Source organism: Anticarsia gemmatalis, chromosome 10, assembly GCF_050436995.1.
Source record: "Anticarsia gemmatalis isolate Benzon Research Colony breed Stoneville strain chromosome 10, ilAntGemm2 primary, whole genome shotgun sequence".
Taxonomy (NCBI): domain Eukaryota; kingdom Metazoa; phylum Arthropoda; class Insecta; order Lepidoptera; family Erebidae; genus Anticarsia; species Anticarsia gemmatalis.
Window position 1 is genome coordinate 2,079,030 of NC_134754.1, and position 27,489 is coordinate 2,106,518.

Sequence of the window (27,489 nt, forward strand, 5' to 3'; positions counted from 1 at the left end):
AAGGACTATCATTAAGATTAATGGCTAGGCTGGGTAGATTACTATTATATCTAATCTTCAAAGGTTCGGTTAAAAGTCTTTAAAGTCATCATTGAAATAAACATCATAATTGTTTTAAAACTTTAATCAAACATCAACTAGTGAATCATCACTACTCGTATGTTATTGCCCATGATATCGTAGGTTCGATTCCCAAAACAATGTTTGTGTTCCTGTCTCCAATTTCTATATTTTATTAGATCTTATTGCTTTTAAGCCTCAGGGTTGAATTTTAGTTTAAAGAGTTTGACCATAAAGGATGTTAAAAATGTTAATTAAAAACTCTATATCCTGAATCCAAAACCGAACTTGAAGCGGATCCTTATTCATCATCCTTATAGCAAATACTGTATTGTAACGAGCTTATTACACAATTCAATTGAATTTTTCATAATTTGATAACATTATCCTTAAAATTCGATTTTAATTATTTAAATATAAACTAGCGGCTGCCCGCGACTTCGTCCACGTGGACTTGAGTTTCCCCGTTTCCATTCTTTTATGTAAAAAATTTCCTCTTTTTAGACCATTGGCGAGGGAATTTCCAAAAATCCGCTTTGTGCTCTTCTACACTTACTATGGAATTTTAATACCACAAGTTTCTACGCTGAGTATTAGTAGCACTAGCGTCTGCTGCGACTTCGTCCGCGTAAAAAGATACACCGGGGTAAAAAGTATCCCTGATGTTAACCCAGGTTATAAGCTATCAGTGTACCAAATTTTGATCAAATTCGTCCAGTAGTTTCTTCTTGTAACAAACATACATCCATTCTGACAAACTTTCGCATTTATAATATTTATTTATTTAAAATTTAAATTTTAAAAAGACAACTCCCGCACTAAGAATTGCTCTTGTGTCGCGGGGACTTTTACAAACATACAAACAACGGACACAAAGCACAACCAGACCCGAAACAATTATTTGTGGATCGCACAAATAATTGCTCCGTGTGGGAATCGAACCCACGACCTCCCGTTGCAGTGGTATCGGCGTGGCGACCTAAACCACTGCCCCACGGAGGCAGTCATAATCAAATATTAGTAGGAAGTTTATTATTCAATATAGACTTTTACTAATATTTTATGTCGATATACTAATATCGTTCTAGTTATGACGAATAAGGTAACAATGACGTTTACAAAAATGTAAAATGTAATAAGTCAGTAATTGATAAAATTTTATGTATGACGTCGCAATAGACGGGTAAAAATATTGTTACTATGGGGATGTGGTAAAACCTATAGGTATTACTAAAACCAGGTTTATCCATTCATTTGTTAATCGTAATCGTATGGTTAGTATTCACTGTATTCAGCCTAGAGTCAAACTGTTCAAGCCGCTTGAAGGTCTTTGAAATGCTGTTATCTTAATTGACGACAACCAGTATCGCGATTCTTTTCTACTATCGAGTATCAATAACAGGCTAGCAATCGAGAAATTTGAATGAAAAATCTGAACACCGCCTCTAGTGGGCGCTGTGGGAACTATTTTTGAAATATATTTTAAATGTCAAATTCTGAAAAAATATAGGTACTCGACAGTATGGATTGCGTTACAGGACCGACATTTTACATGTCAACTGCATCTATTTTGAAGTATATTGTAAAGTGGCACTGTCATGTGGCATCCGCAGTCTGCGGATATACCAGGTTCGATTCTCGGTTTGGAAAAACTGAGTGATCTAGAAAAAAATCGAGTATTGTGTGGATATGTTACATAACATTAGTTACTAGGCACTGATTACATAAATAAACTACTTATTTAAGAATATCTAGAGATAACAAGTACAATACAAGGATATAGAAAAATATTAAAATTGTGACGTACCTATTTCGTCACTAATATTTTTTTGTTACAATTTACATTCAAATATTCCTTATATTATATTATACCTAATTGTACGTAGCTACAATTCTGTACCATTCTAAAACTACCCGGAAAATGGCACCTATATCTTAATTATAGAATATACCTAATTAAAATTAAATGATTGTGTTAAAATGTAATTAATATATTAATACAATACAACGCGCTACTGTATCAATGAACTGAATTATTATTCTTTCAGCTTTTCAAATATGCTTATATTATTAATACACTAATTTACAAAATTTCAACGACAGAAAGAACAATGGCAAAAAAATCACTTATATTTTTTGAGCGTCTTCGAATCTCAATATTACCAATGTACTTTATTAATTATCGTATGAATTTCAGGAATATCATTTTTACCTCTGAAAGCGACATTTAATAGATTAAACAAAAAGTAAAAAATTGACTATCTAAGAATGATTCTCCATTTCCTTGAGATTAAAAATGTTGCCATTAGGTACTTTGTTGTTTATTAGGTAGATTTATGTTGTCTTTGTCTATTTAATTGTTTAAATAACTAAATAGTCTTCAACGTGAAATATATTGTTATGACAAATTAATAAAAACAGTTACTAATAAACTGAAAACTTCTCATTTATTTTGCTCATACAAAGATATATTTACAGTCAACAGAGATATTTTAGTAGTATTATCTTTTTAAAGTATGGCAACTATATATTGTCTACTTCGGTTCGATTTGATTGTTTGTCGTTGACGTTTGGTGATTTTCGGCATTGACGTGTTGTTGTGTTTTTCGATTATACTATTGCTTTTTCGTACCTATTTTCAAACAACTCTGACTTACTGAGGATTTCTGCTCTATTTGTCAACCCTGCATCTCTAACGGATTTCGATTTGGATTGCATCTACACTTCTACTGATTCATCATGGACGTTTCCCTTGCTTTTTGGATTTTGTGAACTAGTATAATACTTCTTCAAGTATGGGAAGTCGTGTCAGACTGACTCGAATTCTGTGCGTGAATTGTAACATAGAATAGCTTCCGCTGATACCCTGCTTTAGAACAAAATACAAGAGTTGCCACATTGCTGATTAGCTGGGTTTATCCAATAACATATCTCACGAAAATAGGTTGTCCGGTGGATAGACATACTCGTACAATAGGCTGCTGTGCTGACTTTAGTCTGGTACTTAGGATAGCCCAGGCATCAAGATAATGTACCAACTGAATTTTAAAATGACATGATAATCAGAGATGTGTATGAAAGAAATAAATAATGTATAACCTTTTCATTTTTTATTTACCTTTGTTGTTACAACCAAGCTGATTTATACTATCTGATAACTTAAATACCCCATAAAACAGTTTGTTTTATAATATAACAGTCTAGTTGTAGGAACAATGACTCAATTAAAATATGCCGGAGTGAAGTTGGCTACAAATGGTTTATCAGCAGCTATCGGCTCTTTATCTCTTTATTAACGCAAAGAATTGGAAATGTAGACATAAGACCCAGAGGTTACCATACGGAAATCTCTGGGTACATATTAGTTTTGGGGCTATACCTGCTCGAAAGGTTAAGGCAGTCAACTTCACTACGATGACGATAGTAATACAGGGTGTAATTGACAGCTAACGGTCAATTATAACATTTTAATGAAGTGATGATGACATAACCTATAAAAATATAAACTCAAATTACTCAGGATCTCCGGCGCGCCTAATGAACATATTTATATATTTAGAGTCGGGAATTAATGCTGCATATTATAACATTTGTTTTATTTGAAGACGCAACATTTTAAAATTAGTGATTATGATGTATGAGATTTTGCCATTGTTCTTTAAAACTCTTAAATTGTTAATTATTTTTTTATGTAGCCTTTCTTCCAAATATGTAGAAATCGGCTTTAGTTTCACCAAGTGCAGTTAAATAGTTGTATTTTACATGGAGCGACTGCCTATCGGACCTCCACAACCCAGTTACCTGGGCTATATAACACGGTACCCTTCGGTGAGACTGGTCGTCAGACTTTCAAACTTCGGACTACCAAAGATCTTTGAAAATGACAGCTAGGACACTCTTTAATTATTATTAGAAATTACTGTCTGAATTTTCCCTACACTTGAAAACCTATCAATACTGATTGCACTATTCATTCAATCATATTGTTTATCAAACGGTAGATATAATATAGATATTGATACAATATTAACTTTCTAAACAAACGAAGCGTCGCGGTCGGCAGTCGCATTCCTGGCCAAATGTGGCCGCGCCAGGGATGGAAGTGTTGACGCAACGCCATTCAATACCACACCGTACTGTGTGTGCTGCATCAATTTACAAAATATAGGATAAATCTAAGTAAAGCAGAAGCCAGCCTTCGACCACGGCCAGTGTAAGCGTAACCTGCGTCGAAAGCTTAGCCATTCCAAGGAACAATGTGTGTTCGTATTAATTCCCGTATCCTATGTATTGAATAAACATGCAAAGCAAAAGTTTAAAAGTTATAAATAAAAGTACACCTGAGAGTCAAGTGTAGCCTAAAACCGACGGTTTTAAACCTATGTTCTGCAGACGGTTATGTCAATTAACGGGCTTCTGATGTCTGCAAGTACTTGTAAAAGTAGTTCGGTCACAATACGCTAGAGGCGCTGATCAATTGTACATATGAAATTTCTCGATAGTCCATAGAGTTAGGTAAGCTCAATATTCCAATAAAAATGGAGTCAAGCCTGAGTAAAAAATAATGTTCTTAAAGGAATACACAATTATCAAAGCGCACTCAGTCAACATGGTGGGATTAACCTTAACCGGCCTAACCGTTTTAACAATCAATTCGGAGGAGAAACTAGCTATTTTTATCTTCTTATTCAAATCGTAAAGATGAGCGAAATATCGTGATTATCTTTTACCTGGACTGTCCTACATTTTCCAGTGAACACAGAGTCCCTCCCAGGGTAGTTGTCATAGATGTGTCGATGACCCTCCAACATAATGTACGTCGCACATAATGTTAATCTTTGCGTCAGTACATGCTAATACCTATTGTTACCGTGCTTTAATTATGTACCACCATAAGTAGATAATCAACAACGTATAGTTAATATTAAAATATTTTATTACGACTTTGTTTTAAAGTTGTGAAGTAATGAGTATAATTAAATTTTGTTAATGGTGGCTAGGAAAATTTGGGCAGGCTGTTAGTAGAAAAGGTAAATAATTAATTTTATTTATGATTTTAAACTCCCGCGATTTGTACACATAATATTATTATGTAACGGGTCCTAAACGCGATTGAAAATTATCGTACTTACTTTGTAGTGAGTACAATAAAATGGTTTTAAAAAATAAAAATAAAATATCTACATATTTTGATTATAATCGTAGCTATTTAATTAAATATTAAAGAACGTAGAAGTTTTCTACACCTTTTCTTTCTTTTCAGAAATTTCTACATTCTCATATCAAGATTTGACGCGAACAGTCATGTCAGGATGGCCGAGCGGTCTAAGGCGCTGCGTTCAGGTCGCAGTCCACTTCTGTGGGCGTGGGTTCGAATCCCACTTCTGACAAATATAACTTTTTAATTTGTAGTGCTATTCTGTGAGTAACCAATTGAACTAATATTTCTGACTATCTAACACCCGTGGTTTCGCTCACGTGTTAATTAATATTTCTATTATATTATTGTAATGCCATTTTCGTAGTTTTATGTCCATTAAAAAATTTGCGTTTTTTGCCTGATTGAAGCCTGACTCAAATTTTACGCTGTGCATCACACTTGGCAAATTATTTTTTTTTGGATATAGCAGATTTGCTTCTGCTTAAAGTTTCTAGATATTGTAATCACATTATTTAAAAATAGTTTACCTGTCTAGTTTATAACAAGAAGATAATGTGTACCTAGTCCAAAATAAACTGTTAAGTAAATAATATAGGTACGTATTTCGTTGCGACTGCGAGCAAGGGGTTTTCACAGCTTATTACAATCGTTGCGTGTATTCCACTGATTCATCCCAATGATTGGCACTTTTCTGCAGGAATTCCCGTAAAATTTCAGATCAACCTTATACGGATATGCCTTAGTGCTCATTCACGTTGACTCGCGGGCGCGGTGGCGGGCGCGGTCGCGAAAAATCAAACATATGGCGATGTACCGAAGTGTTCACGTACAAACCGTTCGCGCGGTCTAAGTCGCGGGCGAGCTAGCGGCGTCGCGCGCGGCCCGCGTGGCGCGCTCGCGCCAATATCAAACGCGTGAAGATGTTCGTGTGTGTTCACGTCGAACTAGCGGTGGCGGGCGCGATTCACTCGCGATGTCAAGTAAGATCAACCAGTTTGAGCCAGTTTGAGCCAAACGCCCGCCTGGCGGCCAACGTGAACACAAATCGCCACGTCCCCGCGCTCGCGACCGCCACCGCGCCCGCGAGTTCCAACGTGAACAAGCACTTAAAGTAAATTAAGGTAAAACCATACATTAAATAATTGTATATGCATTATAATTAGAACTGGAAACAACTTATATTCAAGAAAACCCCATTATTTAAAGATAATTAATTGATATTAAAAGTGGAAACGAATTTACTGAAAGCTAAGCTTTTTTCTATTGTATGAATACATAACATAACATATGCCTTCAAAAAACATTTTTTAAATGTGAGCAGAGTCAAAGACTTTTCTTACTCAATAGAAAAACTACCGCTAAATGTACCTCAGAAACCGGGGGTTAATCCTGTATTTTATTAGACCAGTTGATATAATTTGTATAAATAGATAAAACAAAAAATACACTCAAACAAAAATACTTAAGAACTTAAAACTAAAAAAAAACAAAGTTAGATTAAGTTGAGTCTTGTGAAATGTTACTATAACTTTGTTACAGATTTCTTATTATCGTCGTATAAATTAAACCTGAAAGTTTCCTTAAAATGGCTAAAACCAAAATATATTTGTCAGAAGTGGGATTCGAACCCACGCCCACAGAAGTGGACTGCGACCTGAACGCAGCGCCTTAGACCGCTCGGCCATCCTGACATACAGACTCTGTCTAAAACTCAACATCATTTTATTAAAACGATCAGTTTTAATAATGTGATTTGAATCGCAAAGATAGGTGCAAACATATCAAGCAACATTCCAGACCTTATGTTCTCCGAGATAAAATATATAAAGAATAATTAATGTACCTAGATATATTCTATGAGTTGATTAGGGGTTAATACGGGCAGATGCCGATGACGGGGAAAAAAAACGATGTCAGATAAAAGTTAAATACATCGTTACGAAGACAATAGTTGGTTATTACTTTTACACCTGCAAGTCAAAAGATGGTTAATTCCTTACTTCAGGGCAAAGCTGATTAATTTTTATAAGATTAAATCAATCTAAAATTAAATCTTATGTACTTACACTTTTTAAAACTTTTCTAGTCAATAACTAGTGCTGAAAACAGGATAAAAATCTGTCTAGTAGATTTTGAGTTGATCACTAACAGATAGACGCGACAGACAGAATTGATTCGTAGAGAACAGCAACATCCCTTGAAAACAGTATTTTTAACCTGTTTTTTGTCAAAATATTTGTAAAGTTTTTGTGGTCAAGACTGAATGACTGACTCCCGCTAAAACGCTATTGAATAGATAAACTACCGCTAAATGTACTTAGAAACCGGGGTTGACCAAACAAAACTTGATTCAGTTGTTTCGTAGTAACAATAGGACAATTTCAAACCTGATTGTATTTGTTAAGAGAAGGGTGGAAGCTTCTATGTAACGTCATTGTATAAATTGTGCTGTCAATTTATTAAAACTTTTCCTATGAGGCAATAGTTCAACGACTCTTTATCAGTTAGGAAACCTAAATTATATTCAATTAAAAATTTCCTAGTATTGACAAAACTGGGTTATTCCTACGTGTAGTGTTTTAGGATGAAATATGCTGTCATTCGCATGATCATTTGAATATTACACTCGCTATAAGCCTAATCCTTTAGAGTTTTTGCTTCGATATTGAGTATTTTGAAATTAGGAAATAAGTTAGTTTGAAATTTGTATCTAAGTAGATCAGTACTTTTTCAGTAAAAATCACTTGTAAGAATTTTATTGTAAGTAGCAATGTTTGCCAAAAAAATACCTAAAAGATAATAGGTTAATAAAAAAATATATTTAATACAAATTAAGGAACAAATTTTTTTAAAGAAAATAGACAGAACTTTATATAGTTTAGATCGTTATGTTAGTAAATAATGCCTTATTATCGGTCAGACAAACATGCGCCGCTCTACGTGGTCCCCATAACTTTCCTCCGCAGGGCCCTTTATCCAAACAATGTCTAACGAAACGAATACCGAACATCGGCCGAATATCGTCATCTAGTAGCCAATTATTGAGGAACGCTCCAATGGAGTATCGAAACTCAAAGAATTCGACGACGCACTTTATGTCTCTATTCATTAAACCGCGACGATACTAATTAAAATTGTTCTGTTGGTGTAACGCGTGAAATAAATCGCGGGTCGCGCTCGGCCGCTGTAAACGGTTTGCTTTGTTTTTCACTTGCTACATATTTGTGGGGGTCTGACATTAACACCTCGGGCCGGTACAATGCGCGAGTTGTCGGGAGTACAAAGGCGGGCGTCGATTTGCAGGGTACACTTTAAATATATCGAGGCTGACAATGCGTTTAGCCGAGTCGTAAGTAAGCGGCAGTACGCGGCAGTACGAGGCGCGGATATATGGCGCGCCGGGAGCTTTGTTTTGCCTAGATCGCATCTGTTCCTGCTCTAATAGAATAGCTTTGTTTCTGACTAGATTTTCCGATTTATTGCTTCAACTTTGTCGTTGTTTTAGTAGTATGAGGTCTAAGGTCGATTAGGTTGCGGGGATTGCAGCTAATACGGCTGATGATACTTTTATATTTATGAACAAACAATACCCTTTGTTAAAAACTAGAATGGAAATGGGATCAGTCCTATATTTGTAGCTATGAGTAACTATTTGTAAATTCCGGGATCGATAGGATTCCTTAATATATTGAAAATAAAATAAATCTTTTTCGTAAATGATTATTTGAAGAATCTCTCTCTACTCATCGTCCTCTCTGCCCATGTACAACAATTTAGAAATTATTAATTCCAAATGCAGTATTTTTTCTTTTCTTGGTACCTCAGCATTCACCTCTCACATAGGTAAATGATCAGTGCATCGAACCCAAGACAACACACAGACGATTTTTGGTAGCTAATGTAGCTAGTTTAGATTTTTTTTTTGTTTGAGAAGTTTTTTGAGGCGATTCTCTAAAAACAAGTTCGCGACCTGTAGTTTCCAGCATGGTGGGCCTAACAACAGTCTCTAATACAAAAATAAAGACATTCTATACTATCTAGTTCGTTACTCAGTGCCAAGTATCCAATAAATAAACTAATAAAGCTTAATACTGCGGTAAGTCACTGCGCACGCACATAAAATAAAAGTGCTTCTGTAGCAATTTCCCTCGGCATGCGGCGCACGCGCAACCGTGTACATGAGATTCCATTCTTCTGTCCCTTCCACTACTGTCCACCCAAACTTGTAGCTGTGGCTTTAAAAATGGTACCTAATTTAAATTATCGCCTGTTTTATAAAACTATACTTATATTGGCATTTGGCTGCGATTCACCGTTGCAAAGGTACGTTTTGGACCTACTTATCCTATCTGAATTTGCTGCTAAGAAAAATAAGATTGAATTGATTGTGTAGAAATTTGCAAGATGATTTGGATTTACAGACCCCATCATCGTTAGGTAGATTAAATTGTTGTTTTAGTCGAGGTAACCGAATCGGAAACCCAAGGTGTTTTCCAGACGATAAAACAGTTTTGGACTTTGCTTAATTAATGTCATTTTTAAGTTAATATTAGCGATATATATTTCTTTCACTTTAACCTCCAAATCAAAGCTAAATTAACTCATTATCTATCACTATCGACTATCGGAAACCGGCCAGCTATCGAAAAATGTTGTATGAAAATTTACGTCTCTAACGGGCGTCGCAGGAACTAATTTGGCGGTACATTTTAAAATGTCAAACTTTCGATACTCGGCAGTACAGACCGTAGAGAATCGCGCTACAGCTGCATATTTATATTTCCTTGACCTATTTATAGTACTTATATAAGTACGTTAATACCTACACCGACGTAAATTATATATCTAAACTTAATATTATACAATTGTAGAGTTTGTTTGTTTGAACGCGCTAATCTCAGGAACTACTGGTTCGAATTAAAGAAGAATTATTTGACTGTTGGATAGCCTATTTATTGAGGAAGGCTATTTTATAGACTAAGTATAAATCACTATAACCAGTAGGAGCCGAGAGCCAGTATTTTTTTTTTACAAAAACGAGGCAAATTATCCCATTCTCTCAAAAGTGACGCAAGCGAAGTTACGAGGGTCAGCTAGTGTAGTATATTGCTATAATTATTGAAGTCTCGTCTCTAACCGCATTTCCTCTTATCACTTAGTAACACCTCCGTCATGGTGTTAAGGAAAGAGATTAAAGCGTAAATTTATTCCCTGGGTTGCAGTTCCTGACCACAATAAACTCATTTATCGGTTTGCGGTTTGTTATCAAGGGACTACGTAATTATTACGATGAAATACGTAATGGTAATGTTGCTAACCCATGCTTGTATGAGTCGTGACGTTGGATTAGGTTATTTTAATTAAGATTTTTACGTCATGACTGTATTGATTACGTCACGTGTACACGTAGATCTCTTTTACCGTAGGACCCATCGTGGGGATACTTACTTTTATTATTAGGCTGTTAAAAGTAATAAAGGACCTTTGGCTTAGCAGTTATACCAGGCGCTAAAAAGAAAAAAAAAGTACGGTGTCTTATTTACAATGTATTTTACACTGATCCGCGCAACTCCGCTCACGAATTTGATTATCATTGTTTTTTCTATCAAAAAAATCTATTCCGATTCCTTATTCTAAATTCTTTAAGACACGGGATTTCTTTATGAAATTTAAAGTACACTTTTCAAAAGGGTAACCAAAATCAGGGTAAAACAGGGTTAAAAATCAAAATAAAAGATATGAAATACAAATTGATATGTCTCCTTTTATTCACAGTATATGTACTATTTACATGCTGTACACGCAACAAATTACGCTATTAAGTACTTACGTTACCCTACAACATTTATCTACACAAATATTACAAAAATTCAACAAACAAACAAACATTGACTAATACACTCACATGCATAAATATAAAGGCCGAATAAGGAATGAAATATTTATTAATTTAGTTTCTGTTTTTATCTAGAATCTATTTACTAAAGATTTTTTAATTATTTTTATTATAACCGAGCCTGGCTAGACTAATCAAAAAAAGTAGATAAGTATATCAGTACTGTTTTTTTAGACCGGACTCGAGTCACAAGAAACACGCCCGAGTCACTCCCAGTGTGTTAATCGCTTCGACTGTCACTGACTATTTCCCAGCGAGCCCGAAGTCACTGCGAGCGTGCCCGCAGTCATTCCGAGTATGTTCGAAGTCAAACTGAGCTAGCTCGAAGTCACTGCGAGTGAACCCGAAGTCAGTGAGCTACAAGTCACTCCGAACGTGCCCGAATCAATCCGAGCGAGGGAAAATAATTCCCAGTAAGGATGAGTCACTCCACGTTAATCCAAGGTTCACAGATTGTAAAGTGTAATACAATGATCTAAGGAAGACTAAACAACGTAGATATAAACTTTATAATCAGGCTCGTCACAATAAAAATAATTTTCAAGTAAATTTGACTAATATTCCATTTAAAAAACGACGACAATTCTCATTTAAATTTGACAATAGTAAATAATTTACGTAACTAAGATACAATAATTAAGGCAGTCTTTGTTACGGGCTTTATTCCACACCTGCAGATATTTATGCATGTAGCCCTAGACGTATTTACAAATTAGATTTTACAACCTATTTTGAAGAAAAGGGTGCAGGACAAGGCAATACTGTTCTTACTTTTACTCCCATAGGGTCCCACAGAGGTTTGAAATTATCGCGGTAATATCGCTTTTCTTCTAAAAGTTCTTTTTTTATCTATCATTTATCGGGACAAACATTCGTAATTTATCAGATTTTACTCATATTTTGGAACATAGACAACAGAAGCATATACTTAACTAAACATTTGTGTATCGGGGAAGACATAATTATTCAGACAATATAAATGCCGGTTTCACTTGTTAGAAACGTTATCCAATACATCAAGTGAAAAAGTCCACTCGTTATGCAATATATTTTATCCAGGGGTGATAGAAACCGTTAATAATTATTATTTGTAGTTTAGCAGTTGCGGGTTTGCCTTGTCCTATTCACCATTTCTAAATTAAATAAATATATGTTTAAAATAAAATATTGCTGCTTTCGTTTCATCAATACAATAGTCTCACAGGTAAATAAAAAATATATGAGAAACACAACAAACATTTACATTTACGTATTTAAATATAACTTAAATTATGACTGTAATATTTCTCTGGTATTTTTAAATATAATGTTAAAGATTTCTCTACACGACTGTACTTTGTGACCTGCGAGACGATGTCTAAATAATTATTTTAGAAATTAAATTATAATGAAGCAAAACTACTTTTTTTAAAAATGGTGAAAAATCATTTTTTGTGGATGACTGTACTTATAATTTGTGGTAAAACAGTACAGTCACTTACAAAAGTAGTTTAATTTCAAAATTAACGCAAAATATTTATACTTTAGCTAAAGTATAATTAATAATTTTGACGTATGTAAATTACATAATTTCGTAATTAGATACCGAATTAAAGACATTATTATTTTCATAGAAAAAATAATATTTTCATCTAAGATTCACATTCATATAGGCCATCTAATCATTCTACAATTGCATTAATCGCTGGTCGGGAGTGACGTCAAAAGGAAATTACTTGCCTACTTTGTTGCCATTATTTGTTCGTGGAATAAAAACTGCATACAGACACATTTATTTTTGTAAAATTGACAAATTCTTACATGCTTTATGTTTTTCAAGCAGGTATATGAAAATATCGTTCTAGTAGATAAAACAAATAAATATAAAAAGATGCCTTAAACACCGTTAAATATCTTAGCTATTCAAGAACTTAAACAACACTCTTCGAAAATAGCAAAAATGTTATTGTAATGGCGAAATTTTTTCATGATTTATCTTGTGTCTGGTGGCAGTCTTTTCATTATTCGACATCACTCCGTCCCAACATCGCACCATACACACCTAGCATCTAGCAGAACTTGTATAAATCAACATCAGTCTGACGCCATGACAGTTTGGTAACATTCACTAACAAAACATACACACATCTAACGATTAAATGCGAAATTATAAATACATTGTTGCGACTAGTCGTTTAGGTCTTTGGCTAACATTCAACTGAAGACACCTAAAACGTGTTTTTTATGTTACGGTCAAAACTTTTATAGGTCAAAAATGATGACGGGTCAAAAGTGATAAAAGGTATCGACCACCTTATTGTTACCCGATCTTTCATAGAGTAAACATAAGGTTTTGTTATCAACATAATTATTGTTATTAAATACGTGACTGTGTAACATAACTGGTGTTTTATTGTCTAATTTTACATAAATAATCAATATAAAAGAAAATGTTAAAACGATGTTTTAACTGACCGTTAGTTCAGTCAATATGGTGATTACACTGGCACATATGACTGATTAGTAAGGTAAAAAAATATCCTATAGTGAAATATGTAAAAGACCTTTAAAAGTTTGGACAATAACAGAATATTAAACAAATAGCTACCACAAGTAGCGATGTCAGTCTGTTCAAAAACATTAAATTTCAAACATCGTTATTGTACTAAGAGTACTTTATATAAATAAAAAAAAAAACTATTGAATAAAAAACTATTCGTTAATTTCTTCGCAAAAGCAACGATACAAAAATAATCCAAAAATTATTATTTTAACTTTTCGATTACATAATTGGGATTTTTTTATTATATTTTAATTTTATATGTACTTATTGCTGGTGTTAAGAAAACTTTGTTTTCATATAAAAGTAAAAATGCTTGAATTTTATTGAAAATTCATTGGTTTCTAAATTATAAATAGATAGGTTTTGTAAAATTCAATATTTGATTTATACATTTTTTTGGGAACATCACCCAAGCAATATAAGAAAATACAAATTCTCTACACAGCTTGGGTGATAGAGCAAAAATCCAACATACTTTTGGTAATAAATATTGAATATTAAACAATTATTTACAAAAATAATAGAAATAATCGTGCCTTGGTTTCCAAAATAACTGCGTAAAGCATCTATGTTTTAGGATTACGACAAAATAGTTGAATCCATTTTAGATACACAGTAACACATATAAATCGACAATTATGCAAAACATTAAGACCACGACATATAAAAAACGATCTTGAAAATTCTAATATTTTCAATGAATTTTAAATTTTATCTATAATACAAAACACTTTTAACCCAAGTCGTGAAACCAAATACGTACAGTCAGACACATATTTCGATTATTATATTCAATTCCTTGAAAAAAATGTACTTTGGAACTCATTTAAATTTCATTTCACGCCTTGGGAACAGCGTTAAAATACAAAAAATATACATAATAATATTTAATTCGCATAAATTATATGACTAAATCAATTCATCTCACTACGTATCGTGCGTTCCTTAAGATATATCTACAAATGTTATATTTATTAGGAATTACATTACAATTTCGCGCAAGCACCGATATGTTAAGATGGACTATTTTGCTATACGACTATCATATAACTATTTACCTTCACTAGCTCTTTAGAATATCATTTCTTAACACTCCTAAGGACAGATGGCATTACAATTTAACACTTAGTTTTTTTCATTTTTTATTGTTCTTCTTGGTTGGCAAAATTGTGAATCAAATTAGCATTTAGAATTTTTTGATAAGACAAAATACTAATGAATGTTCAAACAATAAAATAAGAATTATCAGAAAAAGTGTATTTTCGAGGCTTGGTATAATTTAATTTTCTCAATTTTGCCATTCAAAGAGTATCAAAATACATCAATATTACACAGTAAGAATTGACGTAAAACCAATCAGGGATATCACTAACTATGTAAAAACTTATTGTCATAGAAAAAATTATTTACTACTGTAAAAGGAATGGCAAGTTACGAGGTCAACTTGTGTTACTATATTTATGCACACGACTGTACCAAAGACAAAAACAACTGCCCTATGAAACTCCACATTTTAAATTTACAGAATATTCCGATTAGAAATGCGTATCATCGCTGTCACACTGATATATTAAGTTATGTTAAGACTAGGCTTTCCACGAAATGACTTGATTTAGCGGCACAACGCTTATATGCTTAACAATCGTGTTCTAATAATGCGTTGTAAAAATACAAAGCTGCCTTGTCAGGTCTTTTAAGACGAGATATACGATTGGTCGTCATTATTCCTGCCAGTCTGAAACATGGCCACTGTTGGGCAAAGGCCTCAGCTGCTCGCGATAGTTTTATAGCTATGTATAGTAAATACATTTTTGTTGCAGATGGCTGATAGCAATTAAACATTTGCTGCCAAAAATAATTGTCATGATAATAATCTCAAACGTATTCTAAACTAAAACTGGCAGTTGTTAAATATTAAAATTATACAAAGAAATAACAATTAAATAAACTCTGCACACAAAATTGTGCAAATATTAAAAAAAGTCATTAAAAAATTAATATAAAAAAGCTACCCAAATAAATGCAAATTGGCAACACACAAAAATATATTTTGAAAAATTACTGTATAAAAAGTACAGTCGTGATAATAAATATGTAGACACAAGTTATAAAATTGTTCGTGTTAACTTAATTTTCGCTAAAATTGGATATGTTTGAGTTATAGCAATGAGCAGAGGGTTTCTCTGAAAAGCTCAAGATTTCTGTTACTATAAATGATTGTTTCAATTTATACTTTTGTTAATTTATTAAATAATAATATTATCAAAGCGTTAAAATAATTTGTCATGATTATAACCGAAATAAAGATTAATTTATTTTAGATTTAAAATTATAAATAGTCACAACTTTAAAATTAAGCTGCCTTATTTCGAGACATTAGCTTAGCCTCTAAATGATCTCACTTTAGACACACATTAATTAAACAAAAACGATTCTACATATATCAAACATGATTTCAAAGAAAGTTTAAAAACATATTTTTACGTAAAAATACTGTTTAAATTAAAACAATCATTGTTAGTTTCCTTCGTTAATAAAAGCTCGTTCAATTAAAATAAAATATCGTACTACGGCGTACCTACGAATTGACATAAACGTCAAATTAATAGAAGGCATTCGGTAAGCTCACAACGCAAGTCCTTAACTAAAGGGTGAGGGCATTTACGAAAAACACTGAACACAGTTATTTTTCGGGCTGACTGTACTGTTTACTGTGAGAAATGTATAAAGTTACGATTATTTTTGCTTTGGTATTAAATAAACGTGAAATCTACATTGCTCATTTAAATATTAACGAGTAACCAAAATAACTGGAATAACTCCCGGTTTCCGATGTACATTTACCGGTACATTATCTATTCAATAGCGTTTAAGATCATATAAACATAACGGTTTGAATAGATAAACTACTGCTAAATGTGCATCAGAAATAGGTCATAAGTGATTTGACAAAAAAAAGTTGTTTACATACTTATTCCATGCGAGCAGATCCAACATAAACGCCAGTTTATTTTGAAATAAGGTGTTGTTTTCTTTTTGTTTTTCTTATCAATCATTATTGTTTGCACAAAGGTAGTTTAAAAGGTGGAAATAAACATTTAAAGCTATGATCATTGATCAAATTAGGGAGTTGACAGGTCTTTTCATTAATTTTATAATAATATTTACTATGGGGGAGGCCTTTGCCCAGCAGTGGGACAATACAGTACTTACTTACTCCGTTGGCTCAACGACCCAAAATGTGTCTTGGGACTTTGTTTAAGACTTTGTCTTTGAGACAATACAGACTCATAATAAATAATAAATAAAATAAAAATATTTACTACCATATACATTTGTCACAGTAAACATACATAAAAGTGGATTGTATTTGAGGGGGTAAATGAATGCAAAAATGGCAGTTTTACTCTACATACCCTGGTATTGGGGACGAAATCCCATTTTTATTTCTCTTACAGCCTTCATTCAATTTGTTATTGTCCGTACCTCCTACTTCCATTAATTCTAACATTTAGGACCCTCTTTTTTCCAAAATATTGTTGTTTGATTTGAGCGACGGTCTTATTTTTATAGACATAGAGTTGATTTTATAAATACTCTTATGAATTTCGCAGACGCTAAGCGAAGTTTGACCTTTTCTCTTTCAAGATCTTAAAAGAATTCAGACGATTGACATTAGATGTTTCATACATACATACATAAAATCACGTTTTCTTCCCTTCCTAGGTAAGCAGAGATGAGATAACGTTTTGTTTTATTCCTTATTTTTAGGAATTAAATAACTCTTGTAAGTATTGTGTTAAACTGTCATTTTAAAAGGTATTATAGGGTTAGAAAGTCTTCCAAGCGATGAGTGATATTTCCGTATGCAGCTGCATTCGTTCAGCTGCCTACCATCTGCGTAATTCATAAGCGTAGTTATTATGTTTACATGTTTCAGGTAAATTATATACTATAGTAATCTTCCCATTGTTACATTTACTTCAGTTATTTTACACTTATATTTTAATATTTTGGCGGAATCATTTTAACAATGAAGAGATTACTATAAGTATACTTTAAAATATTTACATTTTATTCTCATTTGCTGCAAGAGGTTTATAAGAGGGTCCTTTTACCTTACCTTACAACCCAAACATACTAGCAAAATGTTTTCTGTTTTACAATTTACAATTATTATAGTAATCGCCTTTATACGAACACTTTAACTGTTTAACAACATTCTCGAGTGCGTTATATCGTTTAGAGTCAAACACTTTTACTAAGAACGTTTTAAATGAATTTTAGAACTCATTGAGATTGCATTGATATCGTTATTAAATGATGATAGTTGTCTCAAACGAATTGACAAAACTGAGATTGACAATTAGTATTGATGAAAACATTTCTTCTGCTTATAAAAGACACCTTCCGCACTAAGAATTACTCTTGTGTCGGGATTTCTTTAGTCAACTTCACACTAAAGTACTAAATCAAACAGTCATACGCACTTACGTGCACGTGTTCGCACGCATTACTTATAAAGGCGACTACCACATTCCCAAATCTCGCAACAAAACTCATTATAAAATCTCGCTAGTACATTTGTTTACAACGCTCCTATGTCTGGGTAAGCGTGGGGTACTCCGGAGCCCACTTCGCGGTACTGCAGGGGGTCGGCTCGGAACTCGATGGGGCGCAGCGCCATATTCCCATACGACTCTGCGAAGCGAGCGATGCAAGCCGACCGCTGGGACATGTGTCTTGCGTCCGCTGACAACATCTCTGTGTTTGTGCATTCTGGACATTTGAATTTTTTTCGGGGTGTCACCTGAAATTGTATAAATATAACGTTATTACTACAAAAACTTAAGTTAAGTAAACCAACGGTAATTATGTTGTCATTGTCTGGGTATAATTCTTTGTAGATCAGAGCATATTATTATTATACAATATAGCTGACTGAAAACTATCGCAATTTAGGCCTATTACAGAATTCGAAACTGATACTACCGCTATAATTCATTTTGAATTTTAGATAGCTAGTCCAAAATCAAGCTTTTTTTTATTGAAGAAACTTTAATGTATTCTTAAGGTTACATTCTTCACCACGAAGTCAGTCACAACTTAGTCATTTATTGCATTCTTCGATGAGCGGCATCTTAGGACCCTATCAAGCAAATATCATCAAAAATACTTGAAAATAAGTATATTTCTTAATGTTCTAACCTTAATAGGTGGTTTCCTAGTAACATTAGCGACTAGGAAGTTCATGGCGATGTCCTCGCAGTTGAAGTTGTCGTCCACCCAGCGTCGGATCTCCTCCGGCATCTTGTACGTGTAGTACCAAGACCATATCTTGTGGTGGAACGCGGCGCCCGTTAGCACCTGCAACATGAACAAGGAAATAGGTGAATTATTGTAGTACAATTAAATATTATATTTGTTTGTCTGTTTTGTAAGGACCTATGTTCATAGTTAATAGATTTGTAAAAGGACGTTTTTGGTTTGTACTGAATTACGGACCGACTGACAGAATAACTACTGTGGAAATCGTAATTCGGAATCGGAACCAAACTTATGAATGACTAGTTCTTTAAGGTTCTGTTGTTTGAACGACAAGGTATAACCACTACTGGTCTTGAGTTGTAAAAGTTTAATGGAGTTTCTCCCAATTCAGTTGTTATATTCACAATATTAGAATACGCTCACAGTACATGCTGTAAAAGTCGAGGCTACAATCGTAAAAAATATCTTAAATCCCTGCTGCATTTATAATCACTGTATTTCATTTTAACATACGCTCGACAATAGATTTTGGAAATTGATTAGCTATGCATCGAAAATGTTTCACTAAACATCAAATTTACCCAAAATCTATCTATCCAGTAATAACCTTCATACAGCAAATTACGGCACAAAATCACGGATATAGGATTTGACCAAACCCGAATCAGCTATTTGGGCATTCACTCAAATATTTGATTTGAATGGGAATCGAATTAGCTACCCGCTGGGCGTCCGTAATTGACGGCGGACGCTTGCTCTGCCCACTGCAGTCAATGTACAGACAGACATTATTGCTTTTACTTTAAAGATAATACTTATTAAATTCTATTTAACTTGTTTTTAGGGAAAGTTTACACATGAGATATTGGCTGAGATTGCAATTGAAATGTACGTGTTACATATTAAGTCAAAATGCTCCCGGTGTAAACGAAATTGAAACTAAAACTTCTTTACATTATATTCTGTTGATATATTAATCAATTTGTTAAAGTTTTTCAAAGCTACATGTTATCTTGACTGAATGCTGAAATAATGAATATAAGTAAAAAAGTTGCTTATGTTTCTAAAACGTAAACTTATGTGTATAAAACAACATTAACGTACTACGTCATAATAATTATAAAAATAACAAAATGTGACAATTGAGAGCCTGACAAAATGACATAACGCAATTCGCATGATTGTAAAGACTCGTGTATAGAAATCTTTTACATACATAAGAACGCAAAAGCGCAAAGGAAAATCAAGTGAAAATTAAGTCACAATCTAAAAAAAGTATTTGGACGAGATCCAACAATAAAACGTAATAAGGTTCCTTGAATCGGGCGTTAGTTCTTACAACTCGTACATTTGTATGAACAGAACGTAGATTGATATACTCGCGAGACGCGATAAAAACATAGGCGATAGCTTTCTTAGTACTAATAATAAGAATAAAATTGTTACACGTACAAAAACCCATGCAATTTTTTTACTTTTTCTTTTGTCTTTTTTTGAGACAACTCCCGCGTAAAGAATTGCTCTTGTGTCGCGGGGACTTTTACAACAGGTATAAAGTACAACCAGACCCGAAACAGCTATTTGTGGATTGCACAAATAATTATTCCGTGTGGGAATCGAACCCACGACCTCTCGACACAATAATGGTAGCGGCGTGGCGACCTATACCACTGCGCCGCGGTCGAAGTCTTTAAAATTTAAAATTATGTTTTTCACTGTTTCATTTCCAATCGTACTTTTTATGTGAAAAACTTCCATTAAATTGCTTTTGCTGTTGCTCAATAATACGGATTGTAAATTTCCTTTGAATTTAATACACTGTAGTAATTTCACAATATGACAGTGTGTTCATATGTTCATAGTTTTAACACTGGCCGTACAATCCAATCAGCCTAGCCTTTCTGCCAAAATAAAATAAATAATTTGATAAAAACGGCTAGTATAACCTGCGCCGAAACATAAAGTAATGCAAATTAAAATTAAAAAAGCTGCCAATGTTTGTGAGAATGGATGTGTTTTTAATTGTTTCTCCCAAAAACGACTTAATCAATCTTGATAAAATTTACACCCCTGAAAGTTAATCCATAGGATACTTTTGACTCCATATTTAATAATGATAACAAAACGAGAAAGGTTTAAAGTCACAAATGTACTACTATTTTTAATTACAACGTATAAAGCTCTGTACTTACAAATGGTAAAATTCAACAGTTTCATTCGAAAGTTAACGTGTGGAACGGAATTGACAACTCTATTTATGAGTTGTGCAGTCGAATTGACACATTTTGCAGTACAATTAACAAGTAAATCTTATGTGAATATGAAGCTTAAAAGGTCCTCAACGATGAGACGATTATTTCAAACAAATTATCTATACTAATATTATAAAGCTGAAGAGTTTGTTTGTTTGTTTGAACGCGCTAATCTCAGGAACTTCTAATCCGATTTGAAAAATTCTTTCACTGTTAGATAGCATATTTATTGAGGAAGGCTATAGACTACATTTAATCACGCTTCGACCAAAAGGAGCACAGTACGAGTGAAAAATGTTACACAAACGGGGAAAATTTTGACCCATTCTCTCTTATATGTATGACGCAAGCGAAGTTGCGCGGGTCAGCTAGTCGCGAGTAAATCTGCGTGACCTATGGCTTATTATCGGCATGGTTCCCAACAATAACACTTATTAAAAACTGTACGATCTCATAGTTATTTTATGGAAGAGTCTATACATATTGCTTTATAAAATGAAATTGACTGTCACACAATATAATTTATTTTGTTCGAACAACTTTTTTTTTAATTCGTAGAATAGCATCTACCAATTACCATACATTGAACAATGAACATCCAACTCATCTCGGTGTCCTATATTCAAACGAACCGAAACAAATCTCATTCACGTTGCTAGTGTTGGTGATGTTGGTGATGTTGGTTAGGTTGGTAAATAACGTTCGTACTGTAGGTCTTCTTCTTGTCGTATGATTAGAGTCAACCTAGAGCGACCCGAATTTTTTGTTATCCTCAAATCTTTGGCGCTCTACTCGGCTGTAAATACTCGTATCTGTCAAGAATTATCCGTTAGAAGCAACTACATGCGTAATTGGTTATCTTTTCTATCTATCGTATGGTTAGTGGTCAATCTAGTGTCAAAGTTGTTCAAGCCACCCGAAAGCATTTGACGTAGCTTAACGACTGTTATCTTAATTGACAAAAACCAGGACCGACTTTTTACGTGCCCTCCGAAGCACGTAGCCCCCAGTTCAAATACTACTATACGGTTACCCATCTATGGGATGACCGCGCTAAGGTTTGCTTAAATCGCAGATCGTTTACCGACTGGTAAGTGCAACTGGCTATGGCTAGTCTTGGTAGTGTTGGTAATGTTAGTAATGTTGGCAATGTTGGCAATGTTGGTAATGTTGTTATGTTGGTAGTGTTGGTAGTCAATTGGCGACCAACTCTCGGCAATTTAAACTGTTTTGTCAATTGTCTCATTGAATTACATGTACAGTCGAAACGCTTAAACGCCTTAACTTCTCGCGTGTGTTAGGAATTTATTTATGTCAAAGTTTTTGTGAGGGGTAGTAAAATATTTAAATTCTTTAGTTAAATTATACGTTTACCTAAAATATGCAAAAGCGATAAAAGAATAAAGATATGGTTACTTCCGTATTAATAAATTATTACTAGCTTTTCGTTTCGTTATGCTTGGGTGACTTTTTATATAAAAGGTGCGTATTGTCGCTCTCAGACCAATATTTTTCTTTAATTAGTACTTTAAGGACATTTCTATATTTTGAATATTGTTACTACGTTACTCCTAAGTACTATAAAATAACCTGGAGTCTGTAAAAATATGCATCAGCTACAAGACTCTTTTACAGGAAATCATTTCATTTACAGAATACATTGATTTAACAATATGTCCTTCCACGAGCTGTCAAATTTTAATCAAATCAATTCAGCAGTAGTACGAAAGCGTAACAGACAGACATAGCTAATTTAGCAATTATAATTATTAGTAGTCTTGACGTCTCGCGTGTGGTGTATTAATTTATGTAATGTAATTATAATTAGAGAGTGTTATGCCATGCTTAATGGCTTAATTAAATAGAATAGAGTTATAGACCGCTGTTTGTGGTTCCGAAAGATATAAAACTGCGTTTTCATTTGAAATAACCAATTCGAGATGGGACCCTTGCCCAATGTTGGGACGGTCGATGGTTACAAAAAGGAATAGCAAACATAAATGCCTATGTTTATGAACGATTATTTTACTTTACTTTTTGTAAAATCTTATTCGGACTGTAAAGTAGACGTTATATTTTTATTAGTAATTTATTGTTTTAAACATCGAAACTTTATTTTTTTTCACAAAGCCGCATTCGTTCATTGTCAAATCTTGCTTCGTTATGTTTCACATTTTTAATTTACCTATAAAACTAACAAAATATAATTAGCTTAATCTAAAAATACGTTAATTAAACAAAACCGATAACACATTTTAGATTAGATACATATATTACCAAAAAATGTGTCCAATATGACACAATTTTTAAATAAGTTCTGATTCAGAGAGCTACATTTATTTGGATCAGTGTACTTGGCAGTCCGATGCGCGAGCGCTCGACGCGCATCAGTGCGAAGGTCACGCCACTGACCACTGGGTCATACGTGCAACCTACTGATTTGTTCGTGGACATGGTCCGTATCTTTTTAATTACCTTATGAATGGAAAAATACCACTAAGCCTTAAATGCTAAAATAATGGCGGTCATACATGCTACAGTCTACTTGCGCAGGTATTTTGTGCAGAAAGACCGGAGCGTGTGTGGTAATAGACCTGAGCAATTTTACGAGCAGGACATGCATGTAGACCTGTACATGTAGCCTTTCAGGTAGACCGAAGTGTGTATGATATACATTCGATTCTTGTAGTTAAATGGATCAGAGATGGGTTGCAATATAGACTTTTTGTATTTCTACACAATTACGCCATAATGCACTGTCATAAGAAAAATTGACGTTAAATCACGCAATAATTTGTTTATTGTGGTTTTTCGAATCGTGATAAATATTAAAAGCAGCGGCGATATAAAAACAAATCAATCAATTTCTGGACCATGTACTAGAATTAATTTTATCGTTGATTTCTTAATAAAAAAAAATCCTGTAACATAATGTAAAATGTCTTTTTTTAGAAAACATATCCCTTTATTTACCTCCAAAATGATTTAAAAACTGTATCAGAATAATAAATCAATGCTAAATTAGCCAAATTGTTTGAAAATGAATGTGTTAGTATGCAAAGAATGACCACATATTAATAGAATTAATTAGCATCACCGTAGCTCGTGGCTTAGTTAACAACAGCCGCGCGGATCGATCTCTGAGGTTAAGCCATGCTTGCCGAGGTTGATTTGTGGATGGGTGACCATCTTATACATATCGAGTTCCTCCGTGTTTCGGAAGGCACGTTAAATTGTGGGTCCCGGCTGTCATTTTCGAAGATCTTTGACAGTCGTTAACAGTAGTCAGAAGCTTGAAAGTCTGACAACCAGTCTTACCGAAGGGTATCGTGTTATCCCGGGTAACCGGGTTGCGGAGGTCAGATAGGCAGTCGCTCCATGTAAAACACTGATATTCAGCTGCATCCGGTGAGACTGGAAGCCGACTCCAACATAGTTTGGAAGAAAGGCTAAGCTGATATATATACCGTCCAAATATTTATAGCTGTCTTGCCAACCATTCCGGGAAGACAATGTAACATCTAAAATAAGAACATTACAATTACGATCACTGCATACAATAAGAATACAAAAATTCGGAGAAAACTGAATTGACTACAATCAATTGTCTACTTGAAACATACTCTTATACTAATATCAACAAATGTGTTCATTTCACATGCTTTTACGTTAAATAGTTCTCTATTTACTGATTGACGTGATTTTAATCAAAAATATAGTTGGAGGACTAGAGTGATATAAGTAACCTTATATGTACGCGGGCATTTCTTCTACGGTTTTTTATGCAACCTACGTAATATTGTCAAAGTTGCTCAAGATTCCCTTGACATGCCTTAATTATTTCATGTACAAGAACGACGGAGTTTCATCTGTAGACTGCGTAAATTAGTTTACTAACCCCCGGTTTCTGAGTACATTTAGAGGTAGTTTATCAATTCAATAGCGTTTTTTATGAGTTATAACGCTATTAAATTGATAAACTACCTCTAAATGTACTCAGAAACCGGGGGTTAGTAAACTAATTTACGCAGTCTACAGATGAAACTCCGTCGTTCAAACTAATTTAGTAATAAGTAACTTGTTCGTGTATTAAAATAGTCCAGCAATTATCATGCATCACATAATACGCGGGCGGCAACAAATAATTACTTCACACGTCATTTAACGGCTAATCACGTGAAAATAAGAAAAATGCACTGCATTTCCATTTACGTGTACAATATTCATCAAAATATTATTTATGAGGTTCAGTCATGAAGTACTAAGAAAATGAAACTATTTTTTATTGTGCTTTTTATGTCCTATTGTAGGCTGAGCAAAGGTGAAAGAACAGGCAAGACAGAATAAAAAGTGTTCCCCATTTTCCTTTAAAAAAATCTGTTTTATCCCTTTATACTCATGATGAATCCCCAAATAACTATAATATTTTTTTTTGTCGGTATTTCTTTGATCATCACAATTGTTTCAAGATGGCAGCCTTTTTAACATTTAACAATCGTAAAGAGCAGTTATTCCGCGATAAGTGATTTGTTTATACATCGATGAAAAATGGGATGACAGCAATGATTCATGTGTTTAAGACCGTTCAAATGTGCTGATTGACAGGCAAATGTCTGTGCTGTATTGTCTGGAGTGAGTCAGGGTTAAAAGTATGATAACTTTGTTTAATGTAAAAGACCGAAAAAGATGATTTTTATGTTAGGGATTGTCAAGAAACTGACCACTAAAATGCCCTCTATCGTTAGGCCGCAGATTATTTGTTGATAACATTGTAACTAGAGGATGTTTCTGCAAGCTATTTTAATAACCCTTGATGAGAAGCTCAGTAATTTTTGAATACAAAGCTTTCGAATCTTGCAATCAATAATGGAACGACAAAACGGACGTGTGATATGTAATTACTCATTATAATCGTACCGCAAAAATATAATCAACTGGCATCAGTTTTTTGCATATACAAATCATTTCGCAGGTAAGTTTTCAATCACTGGTCTCGCTGTGACTCAAATGGCACATTTTTTTAAGAAAATCTACTAAGACATCGACTATTTTGTTCAAACAGTATTTCACACATAGCAACAATCGTCTAGCATCCACAACAAGATGCTGCTTGTAACAATCGTCCCAGTGTCCTGCGACCTGCACTAGTTACATCAAGTGCTTGTATCTGGCGCATGCTCTCATTGTTACAGCGCTCCTCTAGTTACGATGAAGGACGCCCTACATACTCCACATACTTGACACATGCTTCATGTAGTTTATTGAATGTGAGTGATAGAACTTATAAACGGAGCAACTCTTAGGCAAATTCAGACTCCCGTTTCGAAAGTTCGTTGTTCAGCAATTTATACCTCATTTCTTATACAAGCATCTATTGGCATCTAAAGAGTGGCCAGTAGTTTTTTGAAAGATCTTCTCATTGGCCCTACCTTTCGAACTGGCGGTAAATTCACCGGTAAATTGCGGTGACCGCATAGTGGTATTTGAACTGGGCGTCTCCGTGCTTCGGAGGGAACGTAAAAAGTCGGTCCCGGTTGTTGTCAATTAAGATAACAGTCGTTAAGCCACGTCAAAGGCTTTCGGCTTGAACAACTTTGACACTAGGTTGACCACTAACCATACGATAAGAAGAAGACTAGTTACATCAAGTGCTTGTATCTGGCGCATGCTCTCATTGTTACAGCGCTCCTCTAGTTACGATGAAGGACGCCCTACATACTCCACATACTTGACACATGCTTCATGTAGTTTATTGAATGTGAGTGATAGAACTTATAAACGGAGCAACTCTTAGGCAAATTCAGACTCCCGTTTCGAAAGTTCGTTGTTCAGCAATTTATACCTCATTTCTTATACAAGCATCTATTGGCATCTAAAGAGTGGCCAGTAGTTTTTTGAAAGATCTTTTCATTGGCCCTACCTTTCGAACTGGCGGTAAATTCACCGGTAAATTGCGGTGACCGCATAGTGGTATTTGAACTGGGCGTCTCCGTGCTTCGGAGGGCACGTAAAAAGTCGGTCCCGGTACTAAGATAACAGCCGTTAAGCCACGTCAAAGGCTTTCGGGCGGCTTGAACAACTTTGATACTAGGTTGACCACTAACTATACGATAAGAAGAAGACTAGTTACATCAAGTGTTTGTATCTGGTGCATGCTCTCATTGTTACAGCGCTCCTCTAGTTACGATGAAGGACGCCCTACATACTCCACATACTTGACACATGCTTCATGTAGTTTATTTTAATGATTCAATGGCTTATATTGAACTGAGGCGGCTAATATTGTGCCGCATGAAATCGTGCGATTGCA

At 34.2% G+C, this 27,489-nt stretch overlaps 1 protein-coding gene and 2 non-coding genes across 3 annotated transcripts in view; 1 reads left to right on the forward strand and 2 right to left on the reverse strand.

Moving 5' to 3' along the window:
• The first annotated feature begins 5,366 nt into the window (after positions 1-5,366).
• On the forward strand, positions 5,367-5,450 carry TRNAL-CAG (transfer RNA leucine (anticodon CAG)). The gene has a single exon. It is a non-coding gene; the product is annotated as a tRNA-Leu (tRNA).
• Positions 5,451-6,828: 1,378 nt separating this feature from the next.
• Positions 6,829-6,912, reverse strand: TRNAL-CAG (transfer RNA leucine (anticodon CAG)). Its single transcript has one exon. It is a non-coding gene; the product is annotated as a tRNA-Leu (tRNA).
• Positions 6,913-17,921: 11,009 nt separating this feature from the next.
• The window catches only part of sotv (exostosin glycosyltransferase sotv), a 56,608-nt gene continuing 47,040 nt past the window's right edge, over positions 17,922-27,489 (reverse strand). The window contains exons 6-7 of the mRNA XM_076119147.1: positions 18,868-19,026; positions 17,922-18,469 (exon numbers count right to left, since the gene is read on the reverse strand). Of these exons, the coding sequence (XP_075975262.1) occupies positions 18,248-18,469; positions 18,868-19,026 (381 nt within the window). The 3' untranslated portion in view covers positions 17,922-18,247. The remainder of the gene's footprint in view (positions 18,470-18,867; positions 19,027-27,489) is intronic.